This window comes from Theropithecus gelada, chromosome 6 (assembly GCF_003255815.1).
Source record: "Theropithecus gelada isolate Dixy chromosome 6, Tgel_1.0, whole genome shotgun sequence".
NCBI lineage: Eukaryota > Metazoa > Chordata > Mammalia > Primates > Cercopithecidae > Theropithecus > Theropithecus gelada.
The window spans coordinates 109,632,924-109,656,429 of NC_037673.1; the positions used below are offsets into that span (position 1 = coordinate 109,632,924).

General features: G+C 37.7%; 1 protein-coding gene across 1 annotated transcript in view; it reads right to left on the reverse strand.

Annotated features, from left to right (window-relative positions):
* The window catches only part of MCC (MCC, WNT signaling pathway regulator), a 466,526-nt gene that overhangs the window by 358,349 nt on the left and 84,671 nt on the right, over positions 1-23,506 (reverse strand). Inside the window, exon 2 of the mRNA XM_025387469.1 lies at positions 1,957-2,201. Coding sequence (XP_025243254.1) covers positions 1,957-2,201 — 245 coding nt within the window. The remainder of the gene's footprint in view (positions 1-1,956; positions 2,202-23,506) is intronic.

The following is a 23,506-nucleotide window of genomic DNA, read 5'->3' on the forward strand; positions in this document are numbered from 1 at the left end:
ACTGCCCCAATTTTACACTTGAGGAAACTGAGACACAGAGAGGTTAAATAATTTGCCTAGTGTCATGTAGACAGTAAGCGACGAAACAGGATTCTCAATCAAATAGTCTGACTCTGAACTCTTAACTACCAGGAGAAAGTGGTAGGAGGTTTCATAGCCGCTAGCACTTCCTCAGTTCAGGACAAGTTTTATGAATCACCTCCTGTCAGTTACCACCTCTTTTCCCAAGGGTATAAGGTTATCTAAAAGGATGAAAGGGTATTATTTTTCAATCCTTTCTCTGGTCAGGACAGTCTTCCAAGCTAGTCAAACCAATTAGATGTGTGCAGCAATTCTTTCAAACCAGTTTCTTTTAGGATTTTCATAAATATCTAGTACACATTGACAAACAATTTTTTTTCACAAAAAAATTTCCTTCTGTATACATATTTTGATACATATTGATACATCATTTTAATGCTATATAGTATGCAATTATTGGTTGGGGTGTTCCACAATGTACTTAACCCTTCAAATATGTATGTGTGTACACTTATGTGTTTATAGAAGAAATCCATGTTCTTAGCAGAAAAATCTGAAAATACAGCTTAGCAGAAAAAATTCCTTCATTTCATCATTTAATAAATATTTACTGAGTGTCTATTTTGTGTCATGCAAACTTACAAATCATGCTTTCAAATACCATTTAAAAGCATGAAGAAAATGCAAAAGGAAAACTGCAAGATACAAAATATACAGAAGATATGTGAAAAAAAACTAGTAAAACACAAATCACACGCATGATGAGAGACAGAGAGAGGAAGAGATTCCAGAAGTAAGTATATCAAATGTGGGCAGTAGTTATTATTTCCAGGTGGTAGGATTAGGGTGACTTTTATTTTCTTCTGCTTGCCTTTTTTCCCCTTGTTTTTCTATAATGAACATATGTTACTTGAATACTTACAAAGTTGTTATTTAAATATTATTTCTACATATTATGTTAAGAGCACATGCATTGCCAGACATCTGATTTGCTGCTAAAGTAGAATCTATGAAGGTAGCAAGGCATGGAGTATATGTGGACATTTTTATTGTTTCCATTACTCAATAATAATGGCGCAAATGATTTCACTGCCAGAAGCATTGTTTAAAGATGTGTGTGTATGTGGCACTACACAATTATCCATGCTCGTGTGTGTGTGTGTGTGTATATATATATAAAAAACATAAAATAAATGATGGACAACTAGCATGATACTTTACTTCTTGCCACTAGATCTACCTAGCAGAGAAACAAAGATCAAAGACACATTTTCAAGGAAAAAAAAAACCCTGAAAATTCAGATACTATCTTCTGCCTCTTTGTTAAGGCTACCCTTTAAGATGTCTCCTTTCTTTCCTTGTTAACTTTTTATTATGTAAAATCTCGAACATACTAAAAAATATGTATAACTGAGTATTCAAAAATAAATACGAGAAATCCCATGTTCCCATCACCCAATTTCAATAATTATCAACGGTATTAAGAACTTTCTTTGCGACTGCTTATCTTGCAGTAACAAATATAAACTTATGAATAGAAAAACTATCTTTATAGAAAACATTTTTAACATTAAATTTTTAAAAATTGCTTTTAAAAGCTTCTGTATGTAACCTTGAAACTTCTTCCCCAAAGAGTTTCTGAGGTCTGCTGATGCAGTTACTGTCTTGTGCATTTGCCCTTCTTCTGTAATAGCTACTTGAATGCATTATTAAACTTGGAAAATGGAAAAAGCAAAATAAAGAAAGCAGCGAGCCAGGAAGTGTGAAGCCATCAAACAGAACTGGGGGAAACAGCGAGCACTCCCCCAGGGAACGTGTGGCCAGGAGGACAGCCTCAGTATGAGCTGGCCCCAGGTTGGGGAGGCTACTCTCATTTAGAGAGATCACAGGCAAGGCCAGTGGAGTGCCATAAAACTGCCACCTGGTTATACCTACCCAAACTGTTGTCACTGCTCGTGGGCCAGGAAGCAATTCTATCCCTCAGCTTCTTTGTGCAGGAGTTGTCTGACTTTGCAGAAAGATCTACTTCCTCCTTCCTAATTTCTCGAACGAGCTGCATGCGGCATCTTGTGAAATCCTGAAAGGAAATCTTTCCATTTTCATCTGCTCCCAACTGGTTCATGATCTCAGCCACAGACTCTTCCATATTCAACTGGCGACAGACCATTAGCAAGTCATTTCTGCAGAAGGGGTTGAATAGAAGAAAATGTGTTATGAGTGACGTTTAAGCTAGAAAAACTGGTTAATGAAAAAAAAAATGTATTTCTTGAGCCAGGCATGGTGGCTCATGCCTGTAATCCCAGCACGTTGGGAGGCCGAGGCCGGCGGATCACGAGGTCAGGAGATCGAGACCATCCCGCCTAACACAGTGAAACCTCATCTCTTCTAAACATACAAAAAATTAGCCGGGCGAGGTGGCGGGTGGCTGTAGTTCCAGCTACTCGGGAGGCTGAGGCAGGAGAATGGCTTGAACCTGGGAGGCGGAGCTTGCCGTGAGCGGAGATCCTCTGCTGCACTCCAGCCAGGGCAACAGAGTGAGACTCCATCTCCAAAAAAAAAAAAAAGTATTTCTTATTCACATACTAGATGTATTTTCAACTTTTTCATTGCTTCTAGAAAAGTGGTAAGTGGTAAGTGTATGAAAAAAACATGTTTCATCTGAGTTATTCTAAACAAAAACTCTATTATTTGGAATGGTGAGGCAACTCTTAATCCTTTGTTCTCTTTTTCTTCCTGTCTCCACACCCTTCTCTCCCTTTCTTTGTTTTGAAATTGAGGATTGTAAAGTTCTTTCTTTACATCTGAAGAGTGTAGCATTGTAATCTCACTGTAAGATAAAGCTTCAGAACGTATAACAGACATTATTTCTATTCTTGGCAGAGTCCAAAATCTAGTCAAGTTATAAAAGAACCAACAGAGATTTTAACAAGCTTGATTTTCAGCTTTCTGGACCAATCTGGTAACTTTAGTACTTGTTTAAAACATCATTTAATCTTGACTTTCGTGGTTCAATGCTTAGCTACCTTTGGTTTTTCCTGCTTTTGATTATTTTCCACCTTCCCACAAGCAATCGGTAAGCCCTGAGACTAAGGGCAGGGATGAAAATCTCAGTGTCTTCCAGGACTAGACTTAATGTGAATGTGTGAAGTGGGTAGATCTAAGATAAGAGGGCTTGGTGGGGTCTGTGGCTGGACTAGAGAAGTGTATCTAGCCTATGGAGTCTCCAATTTTAAAAAAGAAAAATAAAAAAGAATTTCAAAAAGAATAACAAGAACAATAACCCTATGCTGACCAAGAACATTTATGTGGAGGACATCAGTTTGATCCCTGACATACAAGTCGTGTTCTTTTCTCTCTCCCTAACCTTCTTTAGCAACTATTTTGTTCATATTCCTCCAACTGCAGGTCTCAACAAAGGTCAAAGGACTGTAGAATTTAAGTGCTGGAAGATACATTAGAATTTTGTTCATGGTCACAAACAAAGCTAATTAGTGTGCCTGTCTCAACATACTACCAAAGTTCAGTTATCTGGAGAACATAACCTGTTTGATGTTTGCTGATACCTGAAACCTGACCATGCTAAGACCACTCTTCAAGTCACCCTTCACAAATTCTGTCTCCCGGTCAATGTCTCCATGGTCTCTCTCAAATTCCCTAGGCTCACAAAATTGTGGGCATTTTTAATATCTTCTCATTCACTCCTCCTTACCCCTAATTCTGTGCCCTGCATGCCCCCTCCCACCTTTGCCCTTGTCCCCTTCCCCAAGTTTCCAGGGTCCGAATTATCATCAAATGTAGGTTAGTCTGTCCCCAAAATGCTTTTATACTTGCTCTTTATGGTGTTTTTCAATAAATGTAACAGACTCATCACCCTGCTTCCATATGCTATCCCATTTTCATGTTTTATAAAGAACTTTTACACATAGCTACATGTTTTATCTTCTGTGTACATGTGTGTCTGTGTCCATATGTATATCATACATATATATATGCCTCTGCATCTGTGTATACACACACACATATACACATACATATATACACACACATATATTTGTAAAGTAGATGGATGAGGATAGGAATAAATATATACATGGAAGTGGGTGTGGTAGGTTAAATTATTAATATTAGTCCTAACCTTTCATTATGACATAGCAGTGTTATACATGTATATCCTTGCCTTGGTCTCAGGGCCAAGGACACTCATGGTAGGTGTGTCCTTTCCCATCCCTTAACTTCAGGCTTCACATCTAACTTGCTTTGGCCCTTCGGATATTACTGGACAAGTGCCTATACTGTTGAGCTTGTCCCCTTTTGCTTTAGTCATCATTATGAGAAAAACATACCATGGTAGCCATTACTCCTGTATCTAGCCTGGGCCTCAAAATAAGCCACCCCAGTCTACTTGAAGACTCATAGCTGAAGAAAAGTCATTCCAGCTTACCCCAAAATGTGTGATCAAGAGTAAGTTCTTATTGTTCATGCAAATTAAAGTTCATTCTTAAGCTCAGATTTTGTGATTTTTCTCCCATCAGTAGCTAATCAATACACTGTAAAAATGTTTGTTTGGTTTTTAAAGTAATGTTTTCATATGCTTATCTTTTTGCCCTTCTCTGTATAAGACCTACCTGATATTCAGCCAGATTCATCCAAGAGTTAGAGATAATTAAGATTGCTAAAGCAGGAATACAAACAGAAAGAAAGGATCCTGCTTTTACTCTGAGTTCAGGGTTCAGATTATACTTTCTAAAATAAGAATTTCTCTCTTAGGTATTTAGAAAATAGCCTTAAATTTAGGCTTAGCAAAAAATAAAGAGGTTTTCTAAATTCCAGAAGTTCATGTAATGTTAACATTAATATTCTCTGATTGGTAAAAATATGGTGTATTCATTTTTCCTTTCTGTGTATTTTCATTTTTCACAGTGTATTATACTACTTTCATAAACTGATATGTCATTGTAGGTTTTAAAATGGGGATAGTAGTGGTACCTACCTCATAGGGTTGCTCTGAAAATAAATGAGATCATACATAGAAAGCACTTAACATAGTTCCTGGCATATACTAAGTACTCAATAAACAGTAGCCATTATTATGATTGTTTTATAATTGCTGATCATAGATCTTTCATAATACCCCCAGTTTCATGATTAGGGCTTTAATAATGAATTGTGATCTGCTCAGGGGAAAAGAATACTGAACGGAACTGACTATCTCACTAAGTGGTATAATCTGTCCACAGAGGCCCACCCTTCCTCCCTGCTGGCGGCCCACTTACATATATTGGGCGCCCTGGTGAGAAACTCAGCTCTGTCCAGGCTTGAGAAGCCACATTCTACAAGAAACAGCTGCAAAGAAGTAACTGTGGTCTAGAAATACCAACTCAGAATAGAATGTGTAACACTGAATTTTAATTTTAAACATGTAGGCTGTTGAGAGGCTGATATAAAAGATCAAAGCCAAAATACATTGCACTCTGCCAAATTAAGTCAAATTGTAACTTTTAAATAGAAGTACTAGTTTTTCAAAACTAAATTCAAGCTAAATTCTTTTAGTATAGAAATACAAAATTAACAATAATAACAAGCCTGCAGGGGAATTACAATTATCCCCTGATATGGCTTGGATGTTCATCCTCTCCAAATTCCATGTTGAAATGTAATCTACAATGTTGGAGGTGGGGCCTGGTAGGAAGTGTTTGGGTCATGGGGGTTAATTCCTCATCAATGATTTAGCACCATCTTCTTGGTGATGAGTGAGTTCTCTCCCTGTTAGTTCACACATGAGCTGGTTGTTTAAAGAGGCCTGATACCTCCTCCCCCACCTTGCTCCCTCTCTTGCTATGTGACATGCTGGTTCCCCTTTGCCTTCCACCATGATTGGAAGCTTCTTGAGGCCTTCACCAGAAGCAGATGCCAACATCACACTTCCTATACAGCTTGCAGAACAGTGAGCCAAAATAAACCTTTTTTTCTTATAAATTACCCAGCCTCGGGTATTTCTTTACAGCTACGCAAGAATAGACTAACATGTCCCCATTTTACAGATTACGATATGACAGCTGAAAGAGTCACAGAGACAATATGTGGCACAGCCTGGAATCTAAACCAAATTGGTCTGATTCTAGAGCTCTTACCCTTTCCATGCTATCATCTAGCATCTTGGAGGTTAATAACAGGTATATTTTGGCATGAGAAAACAATTAGGGACAGAACTAACATTAGCAGCTTGATTATCAAAGGTCATGAATTAACAATGCTTTTATTATCAAACAAGAAAATTACATTCATCTATATATGTGTTATCCTTCTATATTACATATGAATGAGAATATAAAGTTACATTTTGTTATCAACAAGATGAGAAAAGAAAGTTACAGCAGAGGAAGAAAATTATAAAAGCTCTCCTTTATATCAAGAGCTAAGTCTGGAGAACTTGAATTACAGGGTACTTCCGGCCTTCAATGACATACAGTTCCATGTGACTATACCACTTTATAGCGTGCCTTTGTCATTCCTCCCATCAATAGGTGGAGGCTATTTCCCTGCCCTTGAATCTGGGCTGGCCTTGAGACTGGCTTCGACCAAAGAACATGGTAGAAATAAAATTCTAGGATTCTGAACACACAGGCCTAAAGATGCCTTCTGGCTTCCAATTTCAACTCAGTACCTTCCACTTCCATGCAGTACTGGCAGTCTGCTCAGGCCCATGGTGGTCTCTTCCTTCTGATAACATTAGTACCTGTACCAGTCATTTGGTGATTATTTACAGTTTTGTGACAGCTTTTGGATCGTACTTTGATTTCTTTCTCTCTCTCTTTTTAAAAATTGTTTTCACATATTCAATCCTTATCTTCCCAATATGACCATGAGCTCCTGGCAGCCAGTGCTGGTGCCACATCAATCCCCTTTGAGATGTGTGCAGCACTCAGCACACCACCCCACGCACAGCAGACCCCATCACATTTGTTTTGATGGATTGATACATAAACTCTCAGAAGTTGAAAATGATCTTTCTTTTAAAGAGGGTCCCCACTTTGGATATTTTCCCACATATACCTGTCTTTGTATTTTCCCACAGAATGCGGCACACGGGATGCTCAGTAAGTATGAATGACCAATGGCCTCCATAAAACACTAATAACCCTGTAGCCTTAGTGACAGAACAGCAGGACATTTCTCTGCCCTAGGCAAGGAAAGTTTTTCAGAGGAAGAGATACTAAATTGAGACTGTCCAAAACTAAGTTAGTCCAGCATAGAACTATCTCAGTAGCAACAACAACATCATGTAAGTGTCCTGCCTTGAAAAAAAAAATAAAACTTTTGTATATTATTTCAGAAAACACACATTCATTGTAGAAAATGTAGACAAGCAGAAAGAAAATACAGATTACATGCAATCCCTTTACCTAGCAATAACCACAGTGAATATCTGGTGAATTACACAAAATTGTACTGAACATTTTTTCCTCTAAGTCATTATTGTTACAAGTGATTTAAAAGGTGTTTCATATTCATATTCATGCATATATATCTTATCTTCAGACGATATCATCATAACATGAGAAGGAAACAGACCTCAGTTTGTATCAGAGGAAGTGGCCAAGTCAGGTGATATTTAGCTCTTAGAGTCTAACACCAATCACCAGACAGCAGAACTAAAATGACTTCAGTCATTTCAGAAGATTGATGCTTCTCACTCAAAACTGCATGGTTTCACAATGCACAGCTATTATTTTCTATATATAAAAGTCTTTTTTTTCTCTTGGCTATTCTTCCTTTAACTTATAAAGAAATTGAGTATGAAGTGAAAATTCAATAAAACTATTTGTCATTCAAGTAAATTCGCAGCCTAACCTTGGGGATGTATAATGGGAAAGACGGGCTTTGGTCTCTCAGGCTCGGGGCAGAGAAAAACACTATTCTTCCCCACAATGATAATAAATCCCAAACCCCGCTGGAATGAGGGCTACACAGAGGCAATTTAAGTAATAGGTTACATGCTTTTGTTCAAAATTCTCAACTAACAGAGACCCCTGGACCTAGTAGGTAGTCCAGAAATAGTTGCTCATGAAAGACTGCAAAAAAAATCTAAAAACTTATTTCAGTGTGCATTAGCTATTATTATAAATAATAGTAATCATAGAAATAATAGTATAAATAATAATATAAATATATACTATTATAAATAATAATAGCTAATTTGAGTCACACAAAAATGTAATTTAGAAGTCTCTAATTTCAGTTCTACAGATATTCAAAGTGTGAAAAATTATAATTAGGTCATAAAAAGTAACAGGTGTCTGGGCTACAGCTGGTAATTTCTGTGTACAGCTGTTGAACGGAATAAATGCATTTGCCTTTCTTTCGTTATTGCTTCTTATGAAATAATTAGGGTGAAGTACAAAACAATAAGCAAATAAGCAAACAAAACCATATTTAAGAAAAAAGGAGAAGAGGTTACTAAATATAGGAAATTTCAACAAATTTCAGAGAGACACAAAAGAGATGGGAGCATGATGACGGATGATACAGGCACGAGAAACCCTTACCTAGAATATGCAGCAGGGGAGCTGCTGGGTGGTACTGAAACACTGAAGGTTCTAGGTTTATAACCAGCCAGTGTGATGAATTGTGAGAATGAGAAGTGGCTGTGCTTCCTTTTCCTAGCATGGAATAAAGAGATATTGTCCAAAGTTGGTAATCAGGGTCAGGCATAGTGGCTCATGCCTGTAATCCCGGCACTTTTGAAGGCCAAGGCAGGAGGATCACTTGAAGCTAGGAGTTCGAAACTAGCTTGGGCAACAAATTGAGACATCGATCTTTACAAAAAAAATTTGAAAAAATTAGCCAGGCATGGTGATGCACACCTGAAGTCCCAGCTACTTGCATGGCTAAGGCAGGAAGGTCACTTGAGTCCAGGAGTTTGGAGGCTGCAGTGAGCTACGATTGTACTACTGCACTTCAGCCTGGGTGACACAGTGAGACCTTGTCTCTGGAAAAACAAAAAGCTGGTAATCAGGATACAGAAGTATTAGCGTATTTTTCCATGTTATGGAAGAAATGATCAGGAGAACTAGAAGCACAAACGGTACCAAGACTGTGCCTCTGGGGAGTGGGCATGGGTGTGGAGAGGGAGGTAGGGCAGGAGGGTTGTGTTTTGTCACAAACTCTTCTGTACCATTTTATCTTGTTGTTTCCCATATGCGTGAATAGTTTTTATTAAAGTAATGTTTTCAAATTTTAAAAATCCAAATAGATTAGTAATGTAATTTGAGATATGACAAAGATTGTATTTAGATAAAGAATTCCACAATGCAATAAGGAAAAGATAACAACCCAATAGAAAAATGAGCAATGCTAGGCATGGTGGCATGTGCCTGTAATCCCAGCTACTTGGGAGAAAGAGAAGGGAGGATGCCTTGAGGCCAGGAGTTCAAGGCCACAGTGAGCTACGATTGCCTGCGAATAGCAACTGCACTCCAGCCTGGGCAACAAAGTGAGACCCCATCTTTAAAAATAAAGAAAAAGTAAGAAAAATGGGCAAATGATGTGAACAGTCAACAGAAAAGAAAACCTGAATGACCAATGAAGATATAAAAAGATTCTTAACCTCACTAAGTATAAGGAAAACGTAAATTTTAGAAATTGAATGCCATTATAATATCTGATGGATTGCCAAAAATGTTAGTCTTGCAATACCAAGTGCTGACAAGGAAACAGAAACTTTCACATGGTATTTGTGGAAGAAAAGCTGGTACCACCGCTTTAAGAGAGGACTTCGGCAACATCTAAAAAAAAAAAAATAGATTCAAGCATACCCTTCAACCAGAAATTCAAATTTTAGTTACATGTGCTCAAGAAATTTATGCATAAATGGAGGAGACATGCACAATATCTGTAACAGCAAAGAATTGGGAAGAGGTTAACAATAATATTAATAGTCATATTTATAATAATAGCTAATACACACTGAATATTTATTGTATGCCAGGCCTTGAGCTAGTGCTTTATATATATTAATTAATTTAATGCTCACCACCACCCCATGAGGTTGGCACCATTATTATCTCCATTTTATAAGTGAGGAAATTGAGGAACAGAGATGTTAAATAACTAGTCCAGATGCCTATCAACAGAAAATACACATATATATAAATTGAAGTGGCATCACAAAATGAAATACAATAGAATGGAGGTTTGAAAGAAATGCATCTACAATGTATCATCATAAAAAATCTCAAAAACAGTAGTGAGTAAAGACATAAAGTTGAAGAATAACATAAACCATATGACAGCATTAATCTAAAGTTTAAAAATATACAAAACAATGCTATAAACTGTGTATAGATTTCCACATAGGCAAGTAATAAAAACCAGGTCAAGAAGCATAAATCTCAACTATAAAGAGGTGAGAAAGGGAGAAGAACAGGATTAGGGAAAGGCACAAAGCGGGCTTGACATGCATTTGTAATGTTGTTTTTAAAAGCTGTGGACAAATATAATAACTTCTCTGCAATCTGGGTATGGTCCATATGTGTTAATTATACACTCTAACTTTCAATATTTAAAATGTCTCTTAATTTAAAAATCTAACATATATAAAAAGCTATTTCAAAACAAGTTTGGTCTGAGCCTATAGTTGGAGGGGAAAATGTTTAAAATAATGTCATTCATATCAATAAGCATTTATAGACATGACCCTTGGAGTTAATCAAGTTAGATGATCCAAAATGTCATTTTGAAACTTTTGTTCATCCTTACAGACTAGAGAGCATCTGATTATTTTAAACCTGGTATGATTTTCTAGGAGTGGAATTACTCATTGTTAAAAGGTCCAATCTCTCAATATAGTTTTCTGAATGTCCTTCAAGAAACATCAAATTTATAGTCCCACCAGCAGTGTCTGAGCTGCTCACGCTTTGGCTGTGTTTCTAGAGAGGGTAGTCTAATTTCCTACATAGAGAGTAGTCCCTATGTCCTCATATTCTTTTCTGCAAAGGCATTCATAACACATAATTCCAAAGACACATTTCTTTCTTTCTCTTCAGTGCTTAATGCTGACTGCTGCCCTTCTTGAAACTCTTCCTTCAGTCTGTTAAACTCTGTCTTCTGGTTTCTCCCATCTCTGTAAGAAAGCTCCATATCAGAATTCTTATCCTTAAATACATGCTATCTTAGAGTCATATCCTTGGCCCTCTGTTTTTTCACTCTATAAACTCTCTACAGATAATCTAATCTAAATCTGTGGCTTTAACCTACCACTATGTATGGCTGACTACCAAATCTCTACCTTCAATTAAGTAGCAATCCACTTCCTACTGGGTAGATACAATTGATTGTTATATATTTATCTTGAACTCAAAGTACTGTGCTTAATTCATCATCTTGTACCCTTTCCCAAATTTTCTCCATCTATGTACATAAATTATACCTTCCAGTCACTCATGCTGGAAATCTAGAAGTTATCTAGGATGTTTCCTTCTTGGTTATCCCCATACTCAGTCACCAAGAACTAGAGCTTTTATTGTCTAAATAGCTCTCACATCCATTCCATCCTGATCATCCCGACCTCTCTCATCACTTTCTACCTGGTTTATTGCATTGGTCTCCTAATTGGTCTCACTCTTTCCAATGGGCAGCCAACAAATTCTATCTGTTACTCTTTCCTGCTTAAAATCCTTTATTTGCTCCGTACAAGACTTAGCTTCATACCTAAGTTTCTCACTTAATAGCCAAGGCCCATCAGAATATAGCTGGGTCTACCCCTCTAGTCTCATCTTCTTGCTCAAGTAGGTAGCCTTCATTCCAGCCCCCAAATTTCTTTTACCTTCTATAAGAGGCACTGTTATTTTACATGCTTATGCTTTGCACATATTTGTCCCTCTGCTCAGAACATCCTTTTCTTTCCCTTTCTTCAAACTCCAGTGCATGTTTCATAAGTCACTTGAACAGCATCTCCTTCAGAAATATTCTGTATCTCACATAACTCCCAGTCTAATTTGATAGCCCTTCATTTTCTTATCAAAGTACTTGCACAAGCTTCGATCACTTACCCCACTCTATAGTAATGACTGAGTTATTTTATCTCACTTCTAGTAAACCAGAGGTTGACAAGTAAGACCTGCAGCCAAATCCAGATCATTTCCTGTTTCTGTAAATCTAGTTTATTGGAACACAGCATGCCCATTTATCTATGTAATGTCTATGACTACTTTTTTGCTATAATAGCAGAGTTGAATCATTGTAACAAAGACCATATGACCCACAAAACCAAAAATAAATACTATATGACCCTTCACAGAAAAAGTTTGCAAATCTGTACTAGGCTACAAATTCCTAGAGGACAAACTTCATTCTTTGTTCGCTATCTTTGAGTCTCTTATATCTGGTATACAGTAAGTGCTAAATATATGAATAACAAATAAATGAATATGTGGGTAAATATAATGTTAGACTTGAGGTCAAAGAGGTGAAAAGAGATCCTAAATCATGAAAAACTTTAATGCCATTTCTCCTGTACTTTTTGCACACTTGAGTTTGTAATCACAAGTTAAAACAAAACAAGTTGATATCATTCAGTTTTTAAATATCTTCTAGTATATATGTATGAAAGGAAAATACAAACTTGGGACCCTAATTTCAGTAAGCCAAAAGAAAAAAAAGTTAAGCTGAAAGCAGAGTCATGCAAGAAGCTGCCTTTCCTTTTGATCCTAAGCAGATAGCTACAGATAAAAAGTTAAATATCTCCACAGGTAGCTACTCTATGTTCACCTTATCTTAAAGTGCCAATTTACTGAGCATCAGGTATATACATAATTGACTATTCCCCTACCTGCTCCTTTTCTCTTGCAATATATGGATTCAGTAAGGTGATCATACCCTCCCTCTTCCCCCCCAGGCTGCTGTTCCCCTTTAAATACTGAAGCCTTCAAAATCCATGCACCCTTAACCTTGGCAAAATAAACCTTTAAACTGATTGAGACCTGTCTCAGATACTTTGTGGTTTATGTATGCTGGGCTCCATACCCTTCAAGTCAGTAATCTAAACTTTTTATATAAATAGATATTAATTATGATGCTCAACTCATCATAATTGCCTGGGGTGATTAATTAAAACATTTTGATGCTTATGCCCCACGGCCCATGCAACTAAATCAGAATGGTGGGGGTGAGGGACTGGGAAATGGGAGAGGGGTTTGTTAAGTATTTGTTGAAAGGCTTCCTAAGTAGTTCAGAGAACTTCTGTTCTATACCAACAATCCTAAGGAATGAGGGTTTTCAGGACACTCAGGAGTCTTAGTGATCAAAAACAAACACGGCTGGGTGCAGTGGCTCACGCCTGTTATCCCAGCACTTTGGGAGGCCGAGGCAGGAGGATTGCTTGAGCTCAGGAGTTTGAGACCCGCCTGGGCAACATAGCAAGACTCCATCTCCACAAAAAATACAAAAATTAGCTGGGTATGGTGGCACAGGCCTGTAGCCCTGGCTACTTGGGAGGCTGAGGTGAGAGGATCATTTGAGCCCGGGAGGTGGAAGCTGCAGTGAGCCGTCATTGTGCCATTGCACTCCAACCTGGGTGAAAGAATGAGACTCTGTCTCAAAAACCAACAAACAAAAAAAACCGAGCCAGGCTCAGTGGCTCATGCCTATAATTGCAGCACTTTGGGAGCCCAAGGTGGGCAGATCATTTGAGGCCAGAATTCGAGACCAGCCTGGCCAACATGGTGAAACCCCATCTCTACCAATGATACAAAAAAAAAAAAAAAGTCAGATGTGGTGGCACACATCTGCAACCCCAGCTACGCGGGAGGCTGAAGCAGTGGAATCACTTGAACGTGGGAGGCGGAGGCTGCAGTGAGTTGAGATCATGCGTCAGCACTCCACCCTGGGTGGCAAACCATATTGTGGTCATTTATGTACTTGCGAGATAAAATAAAATAGATTATTTTGAAAAAAATCCTCTATAGAAGTAAGAAAACGAAAGGATTCCTCTGGAAGTTAAGCTCCTCAAGGATGGAGAATTTTGTCTATTTTCTTCACTGTTGCATTCCCAGTACCAAGAATGATACCTGACATATAATAAGTACTCAGTAAACAAATAATAAATGAATAGTAATTTCTTGATTTGCTTTTGATCATCCAGAAGCCCATGATTCCAAATATTCTGCTTAATTGAAATTTTACAAAAGAAGAAGGCAACCTGGCAGATATAGTCTTCAGTGAATCAACAGATAACTTTCTTTAGGGGCATCATAATTATATTCTACAATTTAAAATGGAGTTTTAATGTTAAAAAGGGAAACCAGAGAGACACTATTATGGATAAATGCACCTCAGCCCCTTTTTAAAATTCAGTTTTTAATTTAAAAAAAGTCAGCTGTAGTCTGGAAATACATGTGATAATAACATGAAGAGCCAAGAAGGAAAGGGAAAATCAATTCCAATATTACCTAAACAAACAAAATGCCCTATGATATGCATCTGAAGGAATTCACTGAATTCATCTTGGCTCCTTCAACTGTCTTAAAGCACTCACCAAGTCTGCCAAAGTAATTAACATCCTACACTGGCATAAAGTTGAGCCCATGCATTCATTCTCTGTCTCTGTCACTCTGTGTTTCTAATAAAACATTCTGCTAGAAATGATGAAACTATTGGTCTAATTCCCATATCTGAAAAAATGCTTTTGGTTGTGGTTACCAAATTGAAAAAAATACAGAAAAATAAGAAAGACAAAACAAAAATCAAGATTGAAAGAAAGAATAAACATTTTAAGTCACCTAATTTATATTATAAAGATTCTTTTTGACATGTCAAGCCTAATGGAATATTGAAATACAAGCTTTTTTAATGGAGAAAGGACTCTCTGTTCAATAAATGGTGTTGAGATAACTGGCTAGCTATAAGTAGAATAAAAAAACTGGCCCCTCACTTATCACCATATACAAAAATTAACTCAAGATGGATTAAAGACTTAAATATAAGACCCAAAACTATAAAAATCCTAGTAGAAAACCTAGGAAATACCGTTCTGCACATTGGCCTTGGAAAAGAATACATGACTAAGCCCACAAAAGCAATTGCAACAAAAATAAAATTTGACAAGTGGGACCTAATTAAACAAAAGAGCTGCTGCACAGCAAAAGAAACTATCAACTGAGTAAACAGACAGCCTACAGAATGGGAGAAAATATTCACAAACTATGCATCCAACAATGGTCTAAAATCCATTTAAGGAGCTTAAAGCAGCAAGCAAAAAACAAATAACTTCATTAAATAGTGGGCAAAGAACATGAACAGACACTTCTTAAAAGAAGACATGCAAGTGGCCAAAAAAACATGAAAAAATGATCAACATCACTAATCATCAGAGAAATGCAAATCAAAACCACAGTGAGGTATCATCTCACATTAGTCAGAATGGTTATTATTAAAAAGTCAAAAAATAACATTTGTCAGTGAGGCTGTGGAGAAAGGGGAATGCTTGTGCACTGTTGGTGGGAATGTAAATTAGTTCAGCCACTGTGGAAAGCAGTTTGGAGATTTCTCAAAGAACTAAACACGGAACTATGTGACCCAGCAATCCTATTACTGGGTATATACCCAAAGGAATAGAAATCATTCTACCAAAAAGACACGTGTACTTGTACGCTAATCACAGTACTATTCACAATAGCAAAGACATGGACTCAACCTAGGTACTCATCAGTGATGGATTGGATAAAGAAAATGTACATATACACCATGGAATACCATGCAGCCATAAAGCAGAATGAAATAATGTCCTTTGCAGCAACATGAATGTAGCCAGAGGCCATTAACCTAAGTGAATTAACGCAAGAACAGAAAACCAAATACTACATGTTCTCACTTATAAGTGGGAGCTAAACATTGGGTACACATGGACATAAAGATGGCAACAATAGACACTTGGGAGCTACTACATGGGAGAGGGAGGAAGACGATCAAAGGTTGAAAAATTATTGGGTACTATGTTCACTATCTGGGTGACAGGTTCAGTTGTATCCCAAAACTCAGCATCACTCAATATACCTGTGTAAGCTTTTTGTAAAACTAGGATTTCCAATAAGCAACTTCCTCAATATTGCCTATTTTGAAACCTATTTCAATTTATTTTGAAATCTATTTTAACCCTGTGAATTAGTATTTGTAGTCTTGAACTATACTGTTCAGTATGGCAGCCACTAGTCACAGATGGCTGTTTAAGTTTACATTTAAATTAATTAAAATGAAATATAATTAAAAATTCAGTTCCTCAGTTGTACCAGATCAACAGCCACATTTCAGATGCTCAGGAGCCACACTGGACAGCACAAGTATAGAGTATGTTTTGCCATCACAGAAAGTTCTAACACTGGAAAAAATAAAATAGTCTACAATATCTTCAAATAGCTTCAGGCAATAGTATCAGTTAAGGAAGGAGATTGTTAAAAATGTCAGTTATTATTCTAAGTAAATAAGGAATATAAAACTAGAAGCTTTTTTTTTCTCAGAACATAAAAATCCTATTATTTTATAAATTTGTTAGTATTTTGCAGCTGATTTTCTAATTTTGGATTAATTTCTACTTGTGGAACATATAAAAAATATTCACTTTTTGATTAAGGAAATCAGATTCAAATTCATGTCCAAATCACCACCCCCTTATGAAAACATTTTGGTTGAAAGATTTATAGGACTTCTGGGGCAAGCAGAAGGGTAAGTATGTTTCCTAGAGAAAGCACCAGCTTTGCCTTCTTAGATTTGAGTTACTGCAATACTAATTCCTTCTGATGTTTGGCCTGAACTTCCTAAGAGGTCACAGAAATAATGAATAGCTAAGATCAGTCACTGACATGATAGTTTCCCTTTTCCAGGTGAAATGTCAAGAATGACTAAAAGCCAGCATTCAAGAAGACAGCATCTGCAAACAAGTATTATATTTACATGGTTTTTTTTTACAACTTTTAATTCTATAGTTCTTTTACTTGTGACTGTTTCCTAATATTCTCACTCTTTATTGTTTTTGCCCTCTCCTTTATTTTATTTTATTTTATTTTATTTTATTTATTTATTTTGAGATGGTCTTACTCTGTCGCCCAGGCTGGAGTGCAGTGGTGCGATCTTGGCTCACTGAAACCTTCACCTCCCAGGTTCAAGTGATTCTCCGGCCTCAGCCTCCCTAGTAGCTGGAATTACAGGCGCCTGCCACTATGCCCTGCTAATTTTTGTATTTTTAGTAGAGACAGGGTTTCACCATAATGGCCAGGCTGGTCTCAAACTCCTGACCTCAGGTCATCCACCTGCCTCGGCCTCCCAAAGTGCTGGGATTACAGGCGTGAGTCACCGCACCTGGTCTGTTTTGGCCCTCTCTTAATTTGATGTTTCCTGTTGACACTGCAGTGACAGAAAATACTTTAATGTATTTCCCCCTTGGATTATTTCTTTAAATCAGTAAATTAACACTTGGTATTAATCAAGACCCAGCCTATCTTCAAAATGATTTGTAAAAGCTTCTCAAAAGCAGTCTCTGCCATTCTTGGGGAAAAATACTCATTCAGTGGCTATACAAAGTATTTAAGATATATTTTTTCATTTAATTCTCACAATAGCAGATCTTATTTTCATTTTACAGGGTCTATCAGTGCCTTGTAAAAGGAAATCTGTCCCAAGTTCCTGGCACCATACTTGGTACACAGCAGGTATTTAAACAGCTTGGTAGATGAATGAATGAACAAAGAGCACCTTTTTGTTAATCTCAGTGACAGATGTAGAATTTTACAGCGAGCACTCAGTAAATCCTTACTAATTGAATATTCTAGCAATAATGGTCAGTATGACAAATGAATAAGTGGCTCTTAATATATCAATGTCCTTCCAAAAATCCCACTAAAGCTAAGCAATGTACCCCAGATCCAAATGCTATGTAAGGCAGTCATGTCTGAAAGATATAGAAAGAGGGAATACTTGGAAAAGGCCTAATACATAGGTTTTGGGGCAATAAAAGTATTTGGGAAGTGAACCCCTTTTTAAAAAGTTATTTCTAAGTGTATTTGAATAATACTTCCAGAATAAAGTTATTCCTTCAGATCATTTTAGGTCACGCTGTTTTTTTTTTTTTTTTTTTTTTTTGAGACGGAGTCTCGCTCTGTCACTCAGGCTGGAGGGCAGTGGCACGATCTCGGCTCACTGCAAGCTCCGCCTCCCGGGTTCACGCCATTCTCCTGCCTCAGCCTCCTCAGTAGCTGGGACTACAGGCGCCTGCCACCATGCCCGGCTAATTTTTTGTATTTTTAGTAGAGATGGGGTTTCACCGTGTTAGACAAGATGGTCTCGATCTCCTGACCTCATGATCCGCCCACCTCGGCCTCCCAAAGTGCTGGGATTACAGGCATGAGCTACCGCGCCCGGCCTAGGTCACACTTTTTATGGGAAAATTACACACATAACACCATTATTATAAAAAGACAATTGCACCCAATTTTTTTCACCAGGGTAAAAAGATGTATATTACAACATGTATTTAGTATATAAAAGATTCACAGTGTACTGTGAATGATAAACTTACAATTATGTTTATTTTTTCCATTGTAGAAAAGGAGTAAAGGTAGAAGATAAATCTAAATTTTTCATTAAGTACTACTCAATAGAATAACCAAGTCTAAGCAATGTTTTAGGCTAGGCTCCAAAGGTGTACTTGACCTCTGGCTCTTTAAATTGAAGTGGCCCATCCACAGAGTCTGCTACCAGCCTTTTCAATCCTCTGTCCCTGGGTCTCATTGTCTTTCTCATTTAGCAGCCTTCTCAATATTTCTTGCTTCCCACATCATTTGAACCTGTGTGTCTGACCTCTGAACCTCCCGACTCTGCTCACACAGTTAGGGACTGTTGCATTCATACTGAGAATAGATGTTCCCAATGTTTATTTTGGCTCCTTGGGTCTTATCTTGGCCTGGACAGAAACCCAAACCTTTCCCTGAGGCTGACACTGTGACATGTGCAAATTTCCCCAGGTTTTCTTATTTATATATATATATTCTCCTCTAAAAGTTAAAAACTTTATTTTTGTATTTTTAAAATTTTACTTATTTTTAAAATTATTATTACTATTTTTTTGAGACAGGGTCTTCCTGTCACCCAGGTTGGAATGCGTGGTACAATCATAGTTCACTGTAACCTCAAACTTCTCAAGCGATCCTCCTGCCTCAGCCTCCCAAGTAGGTAGGATTATGGGGGCACACCAACACATTCAGCTAATTTTTTAAATTCTGTGTAAAGATGGGGTCTTGCTATGTTGGCCAGGCTGTTCTTGAACTCCTGGCCTCAAGTGATCCTCTCAGCCTCCCAAAGAGGTGGGAATACAGGTGTGAGGCACTGCACCTGACCTACCAAAAAATTTTTACAACATTCAGCACATGGAGGATTTTTTTTTTAATTTCAAAGTAACTGCAATAAAATTCTCCTAAATATCTTCCAAACTACTTTAGTTTTAGAAAATGGCATTAATGCAAAAATAATATGGATGAAATGCTACTTTACACTTTTTTTAAGGGTTAAAAAATGCAATTTTTTTTCATGTATAATTTTCTCTCCTATTCTACTCATTCTCTCAGATTCTAATCAAAATATTATAGCACAAGAAGCAAATGAGGGCTTGTAGTCTGATTACAGAAAGGAGAAGGAGAAGATTTAATCCAATATAGGCAGCAGCCTCAGGCAAGAAATGTTGTCATTGTGTCTCACATCCTTAAGTATTACATGAAGATATCCCCCAGGTTGGAAGGCAGTGGTGCGATCATAGTTCACTGCAGCCTGAAACTCCAGGGCTCAAGTCATCCTTCTGCCTCAGCCTTCATACCCAGATAATTTGTTTAAAAATGTATTGTAGAGACAGGTCAGTTTTTAATATTAGATTCAATGCTGCCAAATAGCTATAAAAAATTTGAATACTTTTATGCTTTCAGTGTTCAAAGACTTTTATAGCAATTTGGCAGCATCCTGTACTTACCTAGCTGCAGATTGGCAAGAAAAGACTAGTCTGTGGCCCACTCTGAGTAGCATTGTTTCAGATGTCATGAATATGGCTAAAACTATCCCTTACCTTGTAGATTAGAGACCAATGTGGGAAGGAATGGTACAGAACAGCAACAATGCCAGTATTAGCCATGGGAGCTTGCCATCATTGTTTACTTTGACATACCATTCCAAGGAAAGTAAGTGCACACTGTAAGAACATTTAAGTCTATTTCAGTATTCGTAAACACTGTATTGGGGAAACAACTCATACTAATGCCATCCAAGTTTTATATTTAAAATATACCTAAGTTAAAGTTAAACCCCAGAATAAAAAATATCCTTCAACTAACCACAATCACATATTTAAATGAGTACTATGAACTAGGGGTTCTACATAATTGAACAAAAGGGGCTCTTTATGTTTCACAAATTTGTAGTACAAATCATATCACAGATTATAAAGTATTCACCACAAGGAAGGAGCTTCTTCTGGTTTGACCTGGACCCGTAGTGTTACAACAGTGGCGGAGAAAGAGGCGGTAAAATTCCAGCTGGAGTAATAAGCTGTTTGGACAAGGAGAGAAGAGGAAGGTGGGAAATGAAGGAGGAAAGGAAGCAGCAGAAGGAGCGAGCCGTAAGCCCCCAGCGGGATTGCCATCAGGGAGCCAGACCCTGGGGTGAGAATGTGAGGTCCGGTTAGTAGAGCGGCTCAGTGGTAAAGTGGCAGTTACATGACACCACCAATACTTTGGTTTTAAAAATGTCAAAACTTCAGTTTGTTTCTTTTTTTCTTTTCTTTGAGAGAGAGTTTCACTTTTGTCGCCCAGGCTGGAGTGCACTGGTGTGATCTCAGCTCACCGTAACCTCTGCCTCCCGGATTCAAGTGATTCTCCTGCGTTGGCCTCCTGAGTAGCTGGGATTATAGGCATGCGCCACCACACCCAGCTAATTTTTGTATTTTTAGTAGAGACGGGGTTTCACCACATTGGCCAGACTGGTCTCGAATCCTGACCTCAGGTGATCTGCCTGCCTCAAACTCCCAAAGGGCTGGGATTACATGCATGAGCCACTGCGCCCGGCCCAGTTTGTTTCTTTATTTGAGGGTGAGAAGATCCCCTCCTATAATTTTGACGTCAAGGAAACCTCTCTAATGTTTCTTTGCACTGCCAAAATTCACAGCTCTGAAGCATCAACACTTCCTTCATTTCCCTCATCTATGAGGAAACACAGAGAAATAAGTCTGTTTTCCTAAAAGCAATGCCCTCAAATGGCTGTAAAAGAATACGGTGGCCAGGATTGTGGGAAAAAGAGTCCTGGTCACAGACAGAACGTCAACAATGTAACACTGTGGCCAAGTTCAGAAAAAACGCCCACCAATGACAAAGGTCAGGTCTAGGGTATAAAAACAAACGTCACTCTCACAGCCTGCTGCAACATTCACTGCAGTTTGGCAGTCTTTGTCAAAATAAAAATTGTACTTGCTTTTCTTTTGGTTCAGCAATTCCATTTCTAGAAATGTATCCTAGAGATATGTTGATGACTGAACAGAGTTATTCAATGCAGCACTATTTATATTAGCAAAAGATTGGAAATCATCTAAATATCCACAGATAGAGATCTGGTAAATAAATTATGGTCCATCTATACAATGCAATGAATACTAAACAGTCTTTCAAAATAACAAAGCAGCTCTGTGTAACGGTGGCACAATATCCAAAATCAATCAAGTTAAAAAAAAGGCAGGTGCAAATCAGTGCATGTCATACAATGATACATACAAAAGTAGTAGTAAAATATGTATCTGCAGGACTTGATGTGCACAGAGTACCTCTGGAAGGAGACCTAAGGGGCTGTTACCAGGGACTGACTCTAAAAAGAGGACCATGTCCGGAGGACAGAGATGGGACAGAAACTTACTCTGCCATTAACCTTTTTGAACACATTTGAATTTTTATTCATATGTATGTTTAAGGCATTTTTTAAAAAGCTACATACCAGCTCTACAGTGGCAGTCAGAATCCTGGTATCTAAATAGCAATGTTAGAGAAAGATAAGCCAAAGAACTTAGTTAGCTTTGGCATCCAGTGCCCTGCCAAGAAGAAAACCAAATGCCTCCTCACAGTGGTCCAGCTTACAGGTTATTCCAGGTATTATCCTCTCAAGATATTTTAGCATCTTGCAATTTACACTTGGCCTTGATAGTAGTTCACTTCAGTTGTCCAAAATGTATCAGTTAATCTTCTGCAGGTGACTTATGTAATAAGAGCATCAATATATAAAATATTTAAGCAGGATTTAATTACCTGGTAGTTGGAGAGAATTTGAATTCTTTTCACTCTCCAAATGTTGTAAAGATAAAAAAGTATTAAAATCTGCCAGGCAAGGTGACTTGGTAGGAAAAAACAGCTAAAATATGCTGTGGGCCAGGTGTGGTGGCTTATGCCTGTAATCCCAGCACTTTGGGAGGCAGAGGCAGGAGGATTTCTTGACGCCAGGAGTTCGAGACTAGCCTGGGCAACATAGCAAGATGCCCACTCACCAACCCCGATCTCTACAAATTTTCTTTTTAAAAATTAACCAGGCATGGTGGCATGTGCCTGTAGTCCTAGCTACTTAGAAGGCTAAGGTGGGAAGATCCTTTGAGCTCAGGATTGCGAGGCTGCAGTGAACCATGATAGCACCACTGCACTCCAGCCTGGGTGATGAGCGAGACTCTATCTCAAAAAAAAAAAAAAAAAAAAAAAGAAAAGAAAGAGAAAAAAAGGTGCAGTTTTGTCCTATAAAAATACTTATTAATATTATTTCAAGTATTTAACATATGTTTACATGACTGCATTTTCCTTTTGAGCACCACTCTGAGATTTTCAATGCAGAGCATCATTTTTCTCCTGATGATCAGAAAATCAAAATGCTTTCTCTACTCCATCCTCCTTCTAAATAATTATGTCTCAAAAGCTAGACAATTCAAGGGCTAATTACATCCAACCAATATATAAATTAAAAGTTCACATGTTCATCTTAGAAATAACAACCGAGAAAGAACATTTACACTTGTTAAAAGCCTTACTTCTTGCCTGCACTCTTGAATGTGCAATTTGTTCATCCTGAGAAATTATGGTGAAGTTAAACACAAACAGCACTTTCCAAGTTAATTACAAACAAATCTTCTTCTCTGCGATTTACATTTTAGAATCCAGCTTTACACCATTTTATTTCCTTCCAGCTGAAGGAAAGACATTGCTAGCTTAAGATTGTCTTGGATGAGATATGTGATTTTAATAAAAAATTAAGGCAGTCACAAATTCACTTATGCCCATAGAATAATAATTCTAGTCCCATTGGAGAGTTATCTAAAATGACCCGAATCAGCCATATTTCTGTAGGCATATAATTAACTCCTGCCCATATAAATGTAATGCAGATTCTCCTCCAGCTGAAACTGTCCTGGTCCTCTGCCCTCTCCTCTGAACCA